A 16,961-nucleotide genomic window follows, 5' to 3' on the forward strand; every position below is an offset into this window, starting at 1 on the left:
CCACAATATGCCTCTTGGTACCCAGCTTCTCCATGATACAGACATAGAAGAAGAAACACGTACAAAAGAAGCATTGGGCGTACAGATGGAAAAAGGCGTGCAATTCACGTCCTGTGAGGTTTTTTTTTTAACATAACTGAACAGGCCAAAATATGTACACACAAGTGAAGATTAAATAAAAATAAGAAAAATAAAGAAGGGGAAAAAAGGGTGCTGTGGGGGACAATTACGCTGTGCTACTTATATATGTGTGATTGTCAACACACTAAATCGCCTCTTTATTTTTCAGTGAGAATGAAATTGCCCTGCAGATGCATCTCATGCGCTTCAGCGCACAGAACAATTACATCTTTATGAGACAAAAACTGAGGAAATGTAGTATTTACATTCGGGTGAGGTTTTCACATCCTTTTATTTTTATTTTCTTTATTGCGAAACACTGCGTTAATGCAACCCCTGGTGCCAACATATATTCATGTCATTGTAAGACAGGAGCTGCATTTGAAAAATAAGTAATCAAGAACACTATAGTAATTGAGCCCAAGCGTTGAAATTGCTTTGCACCTTTCAGAGCAATCGATATTCACTGCTTGGACAGAACGCAACCAGACTTTCACTCAGGGCACAGCTTAGATGACAAAGTCCAGGTTCTAGACAAAGAGAGCTGATAGAGGGGTGAAGGAACCAACACTGAGCCCAGGGTTGCTGTTTCAGCTTTAAAGCATCCACAAACCTTTGAAACTCATTCCAAAGAAATATAAGCAGTCCCATCTTGGTTCAAGTGGCCAAGCACACAACCCTATTCAAACCAAAGACCAAAACGAATCAGGTATGGGACATTTATTTACATGTGACTGGAAACGCTCCAGAGTCGATGGGCCTGCTGCCTGAAAAAACAAACAGACAAAAAAAAAAACAGGAGCTCCCAGCTTCAAGCTGCTCAACTTCGAGACCCCAATAATTTTCACAGAAAATAAAGAATTCTGTACTTAAACTTCCCCGTATACAGTAGCTCCTGCTTACACCAGGTTTTGTTGATTGCAAAAGCTTTGACACCTTTGGCTTCCCATATTTCTACCATTCATACTATAATTATGCATTCAAAAGGTTTTCTCAATATTATCAGTCTGTGGCCTTCAGATTTGCTTTTGTTTCTGTTTTTGCATAGCAATGTTAAATATAGAGGTAAGTATGTATGCCTAACATTTTGACTGACTGCATAAAGCATGCCATGTCTTGGTTGCACCTCAGCATTAATAATGCACTGCCATTGCTTTGGTTGTCACATGACAAGTCCACCTGCAAAATAGAGCGCCTTGTGGATGTACATAAAATCAGTCCCATATTAGCAAAGCATTAACTGACGTTTTGTTTTCAGAAGTAATTTTATGCATTGTAGTACAGTTGCATCAAGCTGACGATCACTGAACCATGTGAACTATGCTGCTGGATTCTAAAAACAACCAAACTTTCATTCTTTCCAGACTACCTGAGAGTGTTTGAGATCTCAGATTTCCCACGTAAATGTGAGTTTAATGTTAAAAAGAAGGTTGGATCTTCTAGTTTTATGTGTTTTATGCAAACTAGCACCAAGTCTGTCAACCCACCAATCCAGTTGTGTTTTCATCGCCTTCATTTTTTAATACATACTCAAGAGTTCAGCACCTTAGCTAATATTCTGAAGCTGGTTTGAAGTTTGCACTGAGATTTCTTACTCACGCCAAAGTTAGTTAGCAGCGGTGTGTGTGTATAGGTCAGCATGGTGTAGCTGGGACACAGAGTCTGCATGTATACATCAGCAGTGAGGGCAGAGGCAGCTGGGTAGGCCAGAGTCTGAGCTGCGGAGTCCTGCTGGTTGTAGTCAGATGTAGACCACGGCATCACAGCAGGCTGCAGCCCAGAGGTGGTGGTGGGGGGAGCAGGTTTCCACCCGGCACCCTGTAGCCCTCGGTCTGCTGCCCCAGGAGACTGCTCAGCAGGGGAAGCACTGGCAACATCTAAACAAAAACCACCTAGATATCAAAGATCAGTCCGAGATTGAACACTTACTTTTTTTTTTACATACAGTTTTCTTTGTTTTGGTTAATGTGTAATGGAGTCTCATGCAGGTGAAGCACGTACCTTGTGTAAACGATGACTGATTGCTGTAACCCACCACATCCTGGAAAAAAAGCAGACAATATCACAAAATATTTTTTTTATCTGGAATTGTCACAGCAGCAGAACAGCAACCATCCATGTCATGTTGATATGTAAACATAAAATCCAGGTGGGAGCTGCAGCTGGGACGAGGTATTAATTACACTGCAGGAGTTTCTGTGCAACACACGGTTAAGTGAAAGCATGCAGAAACAGTAACAGAGAGATTTACCACATCTGTTGTTTTCATTCATTTATTCACTATTAACTATAGTTGAGTTTTCTAATCTATACATAAAACCCCAGCTAAATTCAAAACAGGCTAACAAGTACAACACAATTCTATCCTGTTCCAAAACTGACCTTTATTATAAACTATTAGTCTTGGCTTCATCATGCAGTCCTGAAGAAAATCTTAAGAACAGGGAGAAACTAATTAGAAAATATTGCCATAACCCTTTTGCAAGGCTTCAAAATGTTAAAAAGAAAAAAACAAGAACAGAGCAAATAGAGTATGCAAATGTCTGCACAGTGTGTTCAAACTCAAACGGGCTACTTATCAGCTGGTTAAAAGATTAAACTCACTAACCTATAAAATGTCTAAATCTTGACTTTTAATCTCATATTATGGCTCCCTCCTGGAAAGGGCTGAAAAGCTGTCTGTCTTTGAATGAACCAAGATTGCCAAGTTGCATAAGCAGGGTTTCTTGCAATACACAACTGCAGCAGAGGTCGGGTGCTGCATAGTCAGGTCCAAGTGCCGAAATCGATTCTCATTAATATATGATGAAAATCACATAATTTTGTTTCTAGCCTCTTGTCGTCTGGCTCTTCTTTTCACAGCCCCCCAATGACCTTTACTCCCCCTCTGAAAGCAAAACTATATTGTGTGATTGGTCTGAATTTCATGTGGCCTCCACTACTCAAAGGCAGAAACTACAACCAAGGCAGACTGCAATTCAAAAACAGCTGAAATTTAACTTCATTGTTCATAACTCAGTGATTGGACAAGATGAAATTTATCCTCAGTAATTGAGCCCAATGAGAGAAATTGAGCAGATTTACATAGGGCCAGGCTAGCAAAACGGTCATGTCAAGGCAAAAGTAACGTTCCCAGTCATTACACAGCAGAACACCAAAATCAAAGGAATGGATCCCTTTATAGGCAATGTATATAAAAGCAGAGGACATCAGTTCCACATCCTCAGTGATTTGTACTGTTCACATTAATACATGTGAATTTGTTTGTATTTTATGCCCACATTGGCTAACAGGGAAGGAGAAATTGGTTTGGTCTCAGGAATGATTAAAAATCTATTTATGAGGCAGACTTTTCCACAGAATTGGACATCGTAAACACAGGATAGTCTCAGCTGGTGTACCTGGAAAACTGTGTGCTTGAGCTATATACTGGGTTGCCACCTCTTGGGAACATTGCAATTTCTGGGAATATCTGCTATTTGCAAGTGATCAACTCAGTGCTAGAGAAGGCTTGCCAACTTGGGGTGTCCGACCCAACTTGGCAAACCTAAGGCAGCAAGTTGTTTGCTGCCTTAGGTGCCATTTCTCCAATACAGGTGAAATGTATTGGAGCTCGTCAGCCACCCCATAAAGACCTGCCAAAGCACTTAGGGTTAGGGTAATTCCAGTCCTCTAAAACTGCTCTGCATGTTTTAGATGTGCCTCTATTCCAGAACAGCTGATTCAGATGATTGCATGACCATCAAGTACTGCAGAAGCCTGTTAATCACCCACAGATTCAATCCAGGTGTGTAGCAGAAGGGAAACACCCAAAACATGCAGGGCAGGGGGGCCTGAGGACCAGAATTGAGAAACACTGACTTAGAGGCTGTGGTGCTGTTGCGGACATGTGGAGAAGCCAAAGTTGATCTCCAGCTCTGGTCATGACAATTCTTAGATCCACCACAACTAATGAGTGGACATTCTGCTGTCAAGAGAATAAAGCCAGGGATACAACAAGTGGGGATGACAGATTTTGACTATGAAGAAATAATCAGCAACTGTGTATTTTATTTTTACAGTTATAGCTCTCCTATAAAAATTGTCCGTTTAATCCCACTGGCAACAATTGTTGCCAGACATTTATTCTAACTTCTGGAAGCTCTGAAATAATTTTCACTTTTGGCAGCTAATTTAAGTTTTAAAATAAAGTAATAGTGTGTCTACTCTAAGCAATATGAATTTCATGTCTCTAGTATGAAGTGTAACGTGAACAGACCTCTTTACCTCCAGCCTGTAACACTGGAGGTAAATGTCAGTCACAAACCTGTACAAGAGGATATTTAAATAAACTCATAAATAAAATATTTTGTGCATATGTTCTTTCAAGTGTCTTCTACTGATAATGCTGGGTTTCAGACACGTGACCCGGATGATGCGTGAAATTCAGATTAAGTGCCAGAAGGGGATTTCTCCGGTTTAAAACAAAGCAAAATTGATCACTATGAGAAGCTAATGCCCTCAATAGGCTGAAACAGATGAGGCATCCTGAAAAAATATGCGTATATTTAGGATACGATCCGTATTATCTCGGCAAAAAAAGACTTCTGTTATAATATTGAGGATTTACCCACTGTTACAGTCACTGACCTCTAGGGGCTCTCTTCTTGAGAGAGCTCTCTGTGTCTTTGTGTTTCAGCTCTACCTGGCTGCTGCAGGTGAAATGTATTGGAGCTCGTCAGCCACCCCATAAAGACCTTCATGCTGGAGATGCCAGATCCCTTTCGACCCTGGGCCTTGATCTGATGTGATCTTGTCTGGCTGTTTGTGGGAACTTAAGTGATTGTGCTATGAGCATATTGTGAGGGATATAGTGTTTAACTAAAGTTGTGTTTTTCTGTTGAATGGCCAATCTGTATTAAATACCGTAATATTATTGCCACTCAGATAGAGAAGAAGCGCGGAGACTGTTTTTACCAATCATACGGTCAATCAGGACGCAGAAGCAGCGATACCGTGAAAGATGAACCCGTTACAGCGAGGGGTCACTGTATATGAAATAATTTATAAAAAGCAACTGAGTAATTTGTAGAATGGCTGTATATCTGAGTTTATCTGGACTTCATTCTCATGCCTGTCCTCATAATGCCTCAGCATTGAAGAGGCGGATTTATTTAAATAAGACAGTTTAGTCAAATATATGCGACACTTAACCTGCAGAACATAATATGAAAGTAAACTCAATTCAGCTGAATTTGGATTCAGATAGATCAAGTAGAAACTGGAACCGGATGAAACAACAAAAATGAAAACAAATTTATTTTCCAATATAAGATCAAAATGGTCCCACACTGAGGAAACCTTTCGTCTGAGGCTGCTCCATAAAAGATCAAGAATTTGTTTGGTAAATGCTTTTGACAGATTTGCGTTAGCTTTTTTATTTGTAGCATGAAAGTCCCACTGAATAAACATTTTCTGTCCGTGACTCGGCACCGAGTTAGATGCTAACAACACTTTGAGGACAACCACGCGAGGGCATAAAAATAATATCTGACCCTACATATGAATGATTGTCTAAGTAACTTTCCAATAAAACATCTGAAAATACAATTTAAACGATGCGATCGTTACCTGTTAGAAGGTGGTCGCTGAAAACTCTAGCATTAAGTGTCTGCACCTCCTGTTTTAAACCTAGAAATGGGGTCCAACCGACCCCACACACGTAAAACTTGTATAGTTTGCCATAGTCGTCTACGTTTGCCTCAGTCCTCGCACACACAAGGGTTAAGCTGTAGATTGTTGATCCACTTTTCTCCTCTTTATTCGGTACGTTTTTCAAAATTAACTCCCTTGTGACAAACTACCTTCGAAACACGAAAATAATGTTTCTTTCTCTCTATTACTACTCCAACCTGTCAAATCATGATTTGCAGGTGAGGCGGTGAGGAGAAACGCAGATGAGCCCAGTTTGACATATTAAGAAGATGATTTAATGATTTCAGGAAGCAAACTCAAAGTAACGGGCAGCACTGGGAGCAGACAGTATGATGAAGACCCGACAAGGAACACAGACAGTAGGTGGAACTAAATACACAGGGAGGGTAATCACAGGAACGAGAAACAGCTGGGATCAATCAGGACAGGACGGCACAGAGACTCACAAGGAAACAGAACTAAGCACAGAAAAACCTCAAAATAAATACACAGAAAACACAGATCCTCACACAACCGTACAGGACAGAGACTTTAGACATTTTGATGTTGGATCAACAGAAATAAATGGGCTGCATTTACTTCCTGCCCTCCATCTGCATAGGGTGACGTCGGTGCTACGTCATCTGAAACCCAACAATATAAAGAAAATTGTATCCCTTCATTCATCTTTTAATCACAAGAGTGAATGTGAGCATGGCAACAATTGTTGCCACTAGCATAATACAAAGACAGCACTGTGCTATGTGTCAATGGGTTACCTGTTTATTCTAAAATCCTTGCTGTTCCCATACAGATTAAAACTATCAGATATTTTAGATCTTCTAGACCCGAAGGAACCTCAAAATGATGTCTTATACAACCCTGTCATTCCTACAGTAAAACCCCTCCCCACCCCCATGCCCCCAAAAGGCGTGGAGGTGGGGGTCAAGGCGTAGTGATTGGTCTGGTGGAACAGGGAGAATGTCTTCCCAGATGCATATCTGCTCATACTAACATTTTCACTTGAATTTGCCTCATTGATTAAATAACTAAATGAGATTAAAGGTCACTCGGCACAATGACATCTGCAGGATGTGGCATTGAATCCTTATGTATCTAAAATATTTCTGAACACTCTTGTAACCATTCTTTGTAATAGGTTATGCATGTCATGATTTTTCTTTTTTTTTCTCTGTGTAAACGGGCCAGATTTGTGTAATTTAGACTATGCCGTTTCCCACCGGCAACAATTGTTGCCAAGTATAAAACCTGCATTTTCACTAACATAACCAATATAAAATTTAATAATTCATGTAAATATCCTGTGTTAGGGAGGTCCAACGCTTGAAATGCATGCACTTATTTTGCAGGAAAAAATTTGGGATTAAACAGGTTAACTGGGTTTCTTGTTTTAACAACAATAGCATTTACTCCCTGTAATGGAAAATTTTATAATGTGCTTCTATCCCCTTTTCCACTTTTGGTTAATTTCATAGTCTTATTGTGGGATAGGTCAAGCTGCTCTCACAGTGTCACAAGAGGTTCTTGATGCTTGACACTATCTAGGAGTTACTCCCAACCCAGAACTTATCAGCATTAAAGCTGCCGTCTTTAACATTAAAGAACAACCCCCTGTCCCTAACAAGAGACAGAGATTCCCAAACTTTTTCTCCTGGGCCCCACCTATGGCCCATAGCTGTCTGGTTGAACGATGTGTGTGTGTGTGTGTGTGTGTGTGTGTGTGTGTGGAGGGGGTGGGGTGGAGGAGGAGGGGCGTGGCGGCGGAAATCAACTTTTGGGGGCAAAATTAATGTACGTAGCTGGACATAGACAACAACAACATCGGTAGGCTACTTGTATGGATATTAGCTAGTCATCTTTTAGCTAACTTTACCTGCATCCAACAGCTTCACTCAACTCAGTCGGTTAGTTTGGAGGGAAAAACTGTGAAAAGTTCTTTGCGTTTTGCTGGTTTGCTGCCGTGATTCTAACACAAACCTACGTAGCTCCGCCCAGCAGCAGGTCTCCTTCACAGGTGGAAACCCAGCGCGAGTAGCGCTCATGTTGCGTTTAAAGGCGGCTCGGAAAAACTGGTTACAACATGTTAACAACGGATTAAACAGTTTTAACTGCTGATGAAAGTGACAGAGGACACAAATATGGGAGGTGTGGAAGCCCCTACTGTATCAAATTGACAGAGGAATAACAGAGTTGGCCATTCTAAGGTAAAAACCCAGCGCATACAGCGTTCATGTTTTTTGTTGTTGTTTTCATCCAGATGACTTCCTGCGCCCCCCCTGCAATGACACACACAATGGCCCCACAGTTTGGGAACCTCTGGGCCAGACCATCTGTGTTGGGCTCCACAGAATTCCTGGTACATAACAATCAAGGATTCACACCTACAGTCCAATCAAGCCTCTCTTCTCTGACCAGAACCATATAAAAGGAAGCCAGAGTCCACTGTTAGTCAGAGCAGATTTGAGAGACTCCTTTGACTCTGTTTTTGTTCTCACCTTGCCAGGTGTTTAATAAATTTCTTATTTCTTCTCATCCAGATTCTTGTTAAAGTATTTTTTTCTGTGATGCTCGCTTTTTCAAAATTTCCCTCAAAGTTAATTATTATTTGGCTAATTAATGAATAAACAGCGTCATGTAATCTTCCTCTCACTCTCTCCTTCATCTCCCTCACCCTCTCTGTATGCCTCAGAGATTGTCAAGAAACACCCGGCTGTTTTATGATGATTATATGTACACAAATATATCAGAAGAAGTCCTCCATAAGAAAGACTTCTAGCTGTCTTCTCTAACAGTAAGATCCAGGTCCATATGGTGACTCAGGACACATTTAGATACCAAGTCTGAATGATAGATTCAGTGCAGAACACTTAAACCTGATCACTCAATAGTGATGTCAATGCCAGGGCTGAACAGGATCCCTGTCATTCCAGGCCTTGTTATATTGTGTTTTGGTAACCCTCTTTGTCCCCTGAATGACGAGGTGCCACTTGCACAACACACCAATGTAGCAGACACACTTTAGAGACGTGCCTCTAAAGTGTGTCTGCTGAAAACTTTGCTTTCACTAGACTCTCGGTTTGGAGAAGCCACAGAATCAACATAGCTGATGTCAAGCACACACCTGGATCAGATTAGGAAACACAAAAAGAAAGACCTAGAATTACAACTGATAATGCAGTTTATGACAAATGGAAGACTAAAATATGAATCTAAAGTGCCTGATAAGCCTAGCCATGTTATACAGTAAAACATGTATCCTCTACCTAATGGAATAAAATGAAAAGCTGAAAAAGCTTTGAAGACAACCAGGATATTTTAACACGGCAAACACCCTTCAGTTACAAAACTAAAGGCATCCAAGATACATGGTATAGTCCAATCCAACTGATGCTAGGTGGTAAATTATGGACCCCATCTTCATAATAGCCTGACATTGCCTTAGTGAGAGGAACTGACTTTAGGGGGATGCCGGCTCATGACATTCTACATAATTTGGTTTTGACGCAATACAATGAATCTGTTGAAGCAAGTTACTACTGTTTCAACAGTATTACTAGCAACCTCTACGCCAGTGTTTTTCAACCACTGTGCCGCGGCACATTAGTGTGCCGTGAGTGATCGTCAGGTGTGGTGTGGAAATTATCCAATTTCACTTACGGTACCGTATTTTTCGAACTATAAGCCGCTACTTCTTTCCTAAGCTTTGAACCATGCGGCTTATAGCCCGGTGCAGCTTTTCTGTGGATTTTTCTTCAACCACCAGGGGGCTCTTTAGCAGGAAGTGAATCATTGGAAGTCAAAATTGTAAATCAAAGAAGAACGTGTTAATTTTCATTTAGAACAACCACATGCTAGCAGCAGCCACGACGGAGAAATGTTTTCAAACTCATATGATGCAGCTTTTAAGTTGAGGGCTGTCGATCTGCCACTACAGGAGGGAAATAAAGCCGCTACAAGGAAACTCAGCGTGAATGAAACCATGGTTTGGCTTTGGAGATGGAGGGCTGCGTCCTCAATATATCCTGCAGATTTATTAGGATGCAGTGCTCTGCTGGGTCCTTATGGAAAACCGAGAGCAGCAGAGATACCAGCGGCCTGAAGCCCGGAGCAGCTTATATATACACGTTTCCAGACCCCCCCCGCCCCCAAAAAACATTTGAAGGTGCGATTTATAGTATGGTGCGCTCTATAGTCCGGAAAATACGGTAATTGCTCTTAAAAGATTTTTGAAAATTAATTAACTGCAAATACTTCCATCTTCGAGTGTCTCTGCTGTAGTAGTGACTAGCGGCGTCATCATGTAATTTTCTTACCACTAGATGGCAGTAGGTACAGAGCATTTACATTAAAACAAGAGAATTGGTGATGCATGAATGTTACAGGTAGCAGTGAGAGCATTGCATCTAGCAGGACTGTGACGACAGTGATGGAAAAGAGTGAAGCTCAGCAGTAGTTGGAAAGAACATGGGTCCATTTCCCACAACATGTCTGTGTGAAGTGAGCTTCTCAAGCCTGGATACTATAAAAACTAAAAACAGAGACAGACTGAGAGCTGTTGAGGAAGAGCTTTGTCTTCAATTTCTGCCAGGAAATCAGCTGTTTTCATCCAAACATGCACAGGTTTCACACTAGGTGGGTAAAATATACAGATATTGACATTTTGTACATGCAAATCTTCATATTGTAACAATGAAATCTTTCCCAAATATTATTGCTTCTTTCAGAATAAGAATTATTTTCTGTATTCCAGCTTAAATAATGCTTGTGGATTAGTTTGTAAAACACTGAAGTTTTCTACAACTTCTTTAAATTTAACGCCACAGTGTTGTGGCTGTTCAGGTGTATTTTTGAAGTGGACATTTTACGTGCAATTTGAAATAAGAAATGTAAAATGTGATAAACATACATTTCTGTGTTTATTTGATTCCTATTCAAGACACTTTGATAAGAATGACTATATACGTATATAATATATAGTATCTTTGTTTACATTTTTGGTTGGTGGTGTGCCTCGACATTTTTTCAATTAAAATGTACCTTGGCTCAAAAAAAGGTTGAAAAACACTGCTCTACGCTAGAGGGAGCATCGAGGCAACACATAGCAAACACCCTTCAGGTCACTATTGAAAGGGCATCTTTCAATAGTGAAATGTGTCCTGTTTATGTGGACCTAAAAGAGTATACATGCAGAATTTCACATAGAGAAAAACCTCTTTTTGTGTATGGCGCCTGATAATTGAATCTGCTCTGCTTCCACTGGCTGGAGGTTATTTTGCAGGATTTAAACATTCAACCGATTGGGACATCAAATCTATCCCAGCATGTATGCTACACACTATAACTGCTTGATGAAGACTATTTTAGACTTATTAAAACAAGATGTGGATGAATATAAAAGTCTGATTCATATATATTCTTGAAACCATTAGGCATCGACCTTTTGATATCTTTCCTTTGACTTTTTTAGCCTACCAAATTGCTCTACTGAAATTATTACATCACAATGCTATTAATACTAAGATTAATTCAGTTAAAGCAAACTAAATTTGTTCTTTGAAAAAAGTATGGGTTGTTTTGTTCCAATCGATTGTCTGTTTATCCATGTTTGGGTTGTGAATGTAACAGTGAAGTGCTCAGATTTTCTTCCTTGTAACACCATCCAGCTCCTCTTGGAGGAGGTATTGTGTATTATGTATGGTTTGTGCCAACCAGCCATCTATAGGATTTTTTAAATATAGTTCAGAAATAATTTCTGAGAGGAGAGCAAAAGGTAAGATACATAATAATTATAATTTGCCCAATAATTAGGTTACTACCTCTCAAAGGTGTACAAAACTTGGTCAATATTTCGCTAATATCGAAAAAACACACTTTTGCAATTGCAGTGTTTCCATTGATTAAGAAATACAATTAAAGTCACACATGAATAAACTTATGAAGTAGGTTATTAAATAAACATGCATCAGCATCCTCCAGCTATTTCTTGTCATCCGTAGTTTGTCAGTAGCAACATCATGTGACTTGTGTGATGCAAAAATGTATTTCCATTTCCGTTTTGCAAAAAAAACCCCTGAAAGTAGTTATTTGAATAAGAAACAGGCAAAGATGTGTGCAATTATATACACTGCTCTTAGAAAGGACTTGCATGTCGTAGAAACAGCAGAAATTGGCTTTTTTTTTTTTTTACAAAACAGCAACAAAAACTGATTTGTAATGATCTGTAAAAAACAAACAAACAAACAAAAAAAAACATGAAATAAATGACAAAATATTTACTCCATTCTTCCTTGCAAAACTGTCCAAGCTTTGTCAGGTATGGTGGGGATTGGCTGTGAACAGCCCTTTTGAAGCCTACAGCAAATTCCCTATGTGACTAAGGTGTGGGCTTAGTGCACCCATAGAAATGTTAATACAGCCAAAAACCACTTCACTGAAACCTTTTAATGAAAACGTGAGAAAATGGCATGTTTCCATTAGGCAAATTAATTTTCAAAATCTCAAAAATTTGGTCATTAGTTGTGTTTACATAGTAAATGAAAACACAACTAATGACCTAATGACTTTGACCACCATTATTATTGTGAAAAGTATGCTATGGGGAGACTTTTGTGTGTAGTTCTGACTTCAGGATTGCACCACACCTTCAACTGACCAGTTCACAGCTATGTGGGATATCTCTATCACCTCTTGTGATTTATGAATGTCTAGCGCAGTGCTTCTCACTTCCAGTCCTCACCTCCCCCCTACTCTGCATGTTTCAGATGTGCCTCTACTCCAGAACAGCTGATTCAGATGATTGCATGACCATCAAGTACTGCAGAAGCCTGTTAATCACACAGAGATACAATTCAGGTGGGTAGCAGAAGGGAAACACCTAAAACATGCAGGACAGGGGGGCCTGAGGACCAGAATTGAGAAACACTGATCTAGCGGGAAAGTAGAGCAGGGGTGTCCAAAGTCGGTCCTGGAGCCCCGACATCCTGCATGTTTCAGTTCTCTCCCTAGTGGTAGTAACAACCTCCTCAGCAAGTCAATGTTCTCCTTAAGCCTTCTAACGAGCCATCATTTGATGCTGGTGTGCTGAACCAGGGAGAGAACTAAAACATGCAGGATGTCGGGGCTCCAGGACCCACTTTGGACACCCCTGACCTAAAGCACTCTTTCTGCTGATAGTGACCCCTCTTCTTGACCTCAGTGGAGAACACAACAAGGTCTCTTAGGATTAGAAGAAAATTTTATGAGGACTGAGAAAGTTAGCTGAGACGCTGCCAATAAAACAATACTTGCAACAACTCTGGCAGATGGTCCCAACATCCCGAAAGGACACTTTGAACCTAGTTTATTAGTTGTAAGCTTTTAATACAAACAATACAGAGCTTTACATCTTTGTCTAAATGTATTTTCATAGACAAAAAGTGGTCATTTAAACAGTTTATACTCCAGAGTCATACACACACTAAAATCTCAGTGAGCTCTTTAACAATATATACCGCATATTGACTGGATTCCTGTGTTAGATGCTTTAGGAAATTGTTGCTGTTTTTCTTCATCTGTCTTATGTCTCTATACACCTTGATTTCTGCATTTTCAATTCTGTTGTACTTGCACAATAAAAACATTCATCCATTCATTGTAATAGTATTTGTATTCTAACACAATCACTCAAAGTGCTTCTACACCCGAGAGTCTCATTCATCCAGCCATGTTTTAATATGCAGCACACTAATATATAGGCAACCAAGGCCTGAGAGGGCACATCAACATGTGATCTGGGAAGCTGGAATTGAACTCACAACTTTCCTATTGCAAGACAACTCATTTTCCATGCGAGATGGAAATTTATGAAGTGTGGCGCAGTGCAATTTTTAACACATGCCATAGATCCTCATTTTGATTTAGGTTTGGACTTTGAGTCATTCTAACACATGAATAGTCTGTTCTTTGGTCTAAACCCTTATAAAAAATACCTGAAATGATGCTTTGATTCTTTAATGCATGCTGAAAGCAGCGTGTCATACAGAGCAAGAGCTTCTTAAAGTGACAGAGACCCAGTTTCAAGGCATCAAATTGCAAAGTCAAACATTTTAACGCTATTTTTGATATATACTGCATTTTTATAACAACTGAAGGTAACATAGTTGCTTGATTATGCTATTAAATGGCACTATGTGCTTGGAAAATACATAATGCTGCCCCTTTAAGAAATTTCACAAGTAGGGTTTGACTTTTTTTTTATCTTACTGCCATATTGTCTGAACTTTTTATAGAGATCTTCTTCCAACAATGCTACAAAAATGCATGTCTAGTGCACCAAGTTTTTCCTACAAAACCAACCCTTTGCAAGGTTCACAAAACAACCGTGACATACTCAATTTTCTCTTGGGAGGAACACATAGAAACAGAAAATAAGGTTGCAGAGGAGTTGAAACCTGGCAGCAAAAATATGTTGCCACTCCCCCACTTTGATCCAGAGTACAAAAATGAAGAAATTATCAAATGCATACATGTTTATGCTTGCTTTGTATTAAGAGCACAGAATAAATATTTTGTAAGTCATTAATTGCAGTGAGTCTCTTTCTGCATGCATAGGGAATATAAGCATTTATAAGTCACAACATTCTTTTTTAATAAAAATATTTTTGCTTGATTTCCCATGTATTCTGAGAAACTGGATTTGTACAGAAATTGTCAGGATCTGGGTTTATTAAAATGTCTCTCCCCATTGGCTCCCTGCTGGGAGCGGTCTGGAGCAGAGCTGCACACCTGCAGCTCGTTGGGATCACCAGCTAGAGAGGATTTAAGGAGCTGCCAGACCTCACCTCTCCGCTGGATGATTACTCTCTCACGGTATAAGCCAGGCCCCCAAACCCGTAATCCCACCTGCAGCTCCGAACCTCAACTGCCTAACCGCTCCAGCCCTCAGTTCATTCCTGTCGGAGAAACTTGCCTCGGACCTCCTGATTGGTTGCCCGGATCCAACTTCCCGTTGAGAAGCCTTCCAGGAGATGCAAGCCAATTTCTCCTGCTGTCATAGAAGCAGTGTTGTGGTCAAGACCACCTAACCCGAGACCAAGTCAAGACCAAGACTTTTAGGGTACGAGACAAAGTCAAGACCAAGACCAGCGCCCCACGCTACATGATACGATAAAATGTGAAATATGATCAAAGTTAGTTCTCAAATTGATCTGAAAGATCCATATTCACATAAAAACACCTCGATATTAAATACTTAATAAATTTAACCAATATTAAAAGCAGGACATACTCTTTGTTCTGCTTTGCTTCCATCTCTGTGCTACGATCCGCATGGTCTCGTGCCATCCCTAAAAAGATAACGCCCTGGATGTTTGTCCATGTTGCTCAGAAACCACCACTGTCTGCACCATTAAACATAGCAATTGAGGCAATGCCCTGATGCTCAACTATGAACACTGACCAAGGAGCAACAAGCAAGAAGTAACCAAGCACAAGACGCTCATCGTGACTGTTCTCACCCCCTCTCCCGCTACATGAAGCCAGGTAGTCTGACACCATGGCAGACATTACAGCTGCCACTTTCAACGAAAACAATCAAAGAGCAATGTGCATGCTCTGTGTGCTCCTTCGTTCTTGTGTTTTATTTATTTGTTAATTAAAAAATATCACTGTACATAATTAAATAAAATAATGATAGATACTGCAGTGTACGCAGAGGATTACAAGTACAAAGAAGAGTGTTCTGTCAGGTCAGCATATGCTGTCAGATCGTCATACCTTAGCACAAACTCACGGCAATATCTGTCACACACGTCATTACCATATAATTTTATTTAATTAGCAACAGAGAATCATGACGTAGATCATCATACACTTTATTAACAGTTGTATGGCATCCTGACTTAGCGGTTAAGTAGGTTAATGAGTGTTACACGGGCATGTGCTGTCGTTGACTGCAGCTGCAGCCAGACCCTGCTTTAAATACACTTTGAAACCACCACAACGCATGTATATCTATATAGTTATCATTGAAAACAATTTAATGACTTATGTTCGTCATAACTTGTTGTGTATGGTGAACTGACAACTCCTCTGATTGTCGGACTTCTTAATGCGCAGGCATGGTACTCACTGCATGTATGCTATTCTGACAGCATATGGTAATCTCATAGAATGACTCTCAGGACTCCAGTCCTATCTAATAAATAAAGAGACGAGCAGATGAATCGTACTGTTCCTGAATGTCGCATCACTATATTGCAGACTTTTGGACACAGCGTTGTCCCATATATGTGACAAGTCAGTCAACATCTCCACACAATAATTCAGTGCAGTGAGTGACTTTTTTTCATCACAAATGCTTATGTGTCTCTATACAGCTAGTTTTGCTAACATCACGCTAATGGAACTTACCTTCTTTGAGCTACTTTTCTAAGTGATGAATAAAGTTAGACGTAGTCTCCACCGTCTGTGAAAGCGAAGCGATGTTGAGTTAGCTGTGGCCATCGAATTTCTTACTATTTATGCAGCGCTATTATATTACTGACGATTAGACAAACATTTTCTGCCGCTGAGAGGAAACCACTGCGCATGTCTTGGAGCCGCGTGCGAGTGAAAGGTGGGGAGTGGAGGGGGAGAAACAGAAACACGTAATTGGCAAGTCACATTATTGGTTGGATTTTAATCGGTGCGTTTTGCATCCACTGAAAACAAAGATGTTAAATAAACTGGATAGTGTGCTGTATGTTTAGTGATATTTTCACAGTTGCGGTCTTGACTGGTCTTGGAATAAAATGCCGAGTCCTCAGTCCCCGAGTCCGAGACTAGACCGAGACCATCAATAAATGGTCTCGAGACCAAGACCGTTCTTTAGCACTACAACACTGCCTAGAAGACATCCTATCCACCCTTTGCACAGTCATTGACCTATCTCTCTGCTTCCAGACGAACCCCAGACCCGATCCAAAGGATCACCTGCAAGACATCTGTGATTGTACTTTGTAAATAAATTCTTAACTTACTGTTGCTTCCCGGATTTGATTCTGCATGTGAGTCAGAAGCCTACCCTCGAACATGACAGAAATATTTGTAATTATTCCCCTTGAGAGTCTAAACGCAAAATTAGTTGACAAAACTGAAAGCTGTAAGGCTACGGAGCCCTCCAGGGGACA

At 40.3% G+C, this 16,961-nt stretch overlaps 1 protein-coding gene across 2 annotated transcripts in view; it reads right to left on the reverse strand.

The window, feature by feature from the left end:
• The window catches only part of pou2af1 (POU class 2 homeobox associating factor 1), a 55,249-nt gene that overhangs the window by 4,322 nt on the left and 33,966 nt on the right, over positions 1-16,961 (reverse strand). The window contains exons 3-4 of one of the 2 annotated variants that reach the window (XM_007542409.2): positions 2,122-2,161; positions 1,720-1,997 (exon numbers count right to left, since the gene is read on the reverse strand). In XM_007542409.2, the coding sequence (XP_007542471.1) occupies positions 1,720-1,997; positions 2,122-2,161 (318 nt within the window). Of the gene's footprint in view, positions 1-1,719; positions 2,013-2,121; positions 2,162-16,961 lie in introns of both variants that reach the window. The other variant, XM_016666263.1, reaches the window with a different exon arrangement.

This window comes from Poecilia formosa, unplaced genomic scaffold, assembly GCF_000485575.1.
Source record: "Poecilia formosa unplaced genomic scaffold, Poecilia_formosa-5.1.2 Scaffold687, whole genome shotgun sequence".
Classification (NCBI taxonomy): Eukaryota; Metazoa; Chordata; class Actinopteri; order Cyprinodontiformes; family Poeciliidae; genus Poecilia; species Poecilia formosa.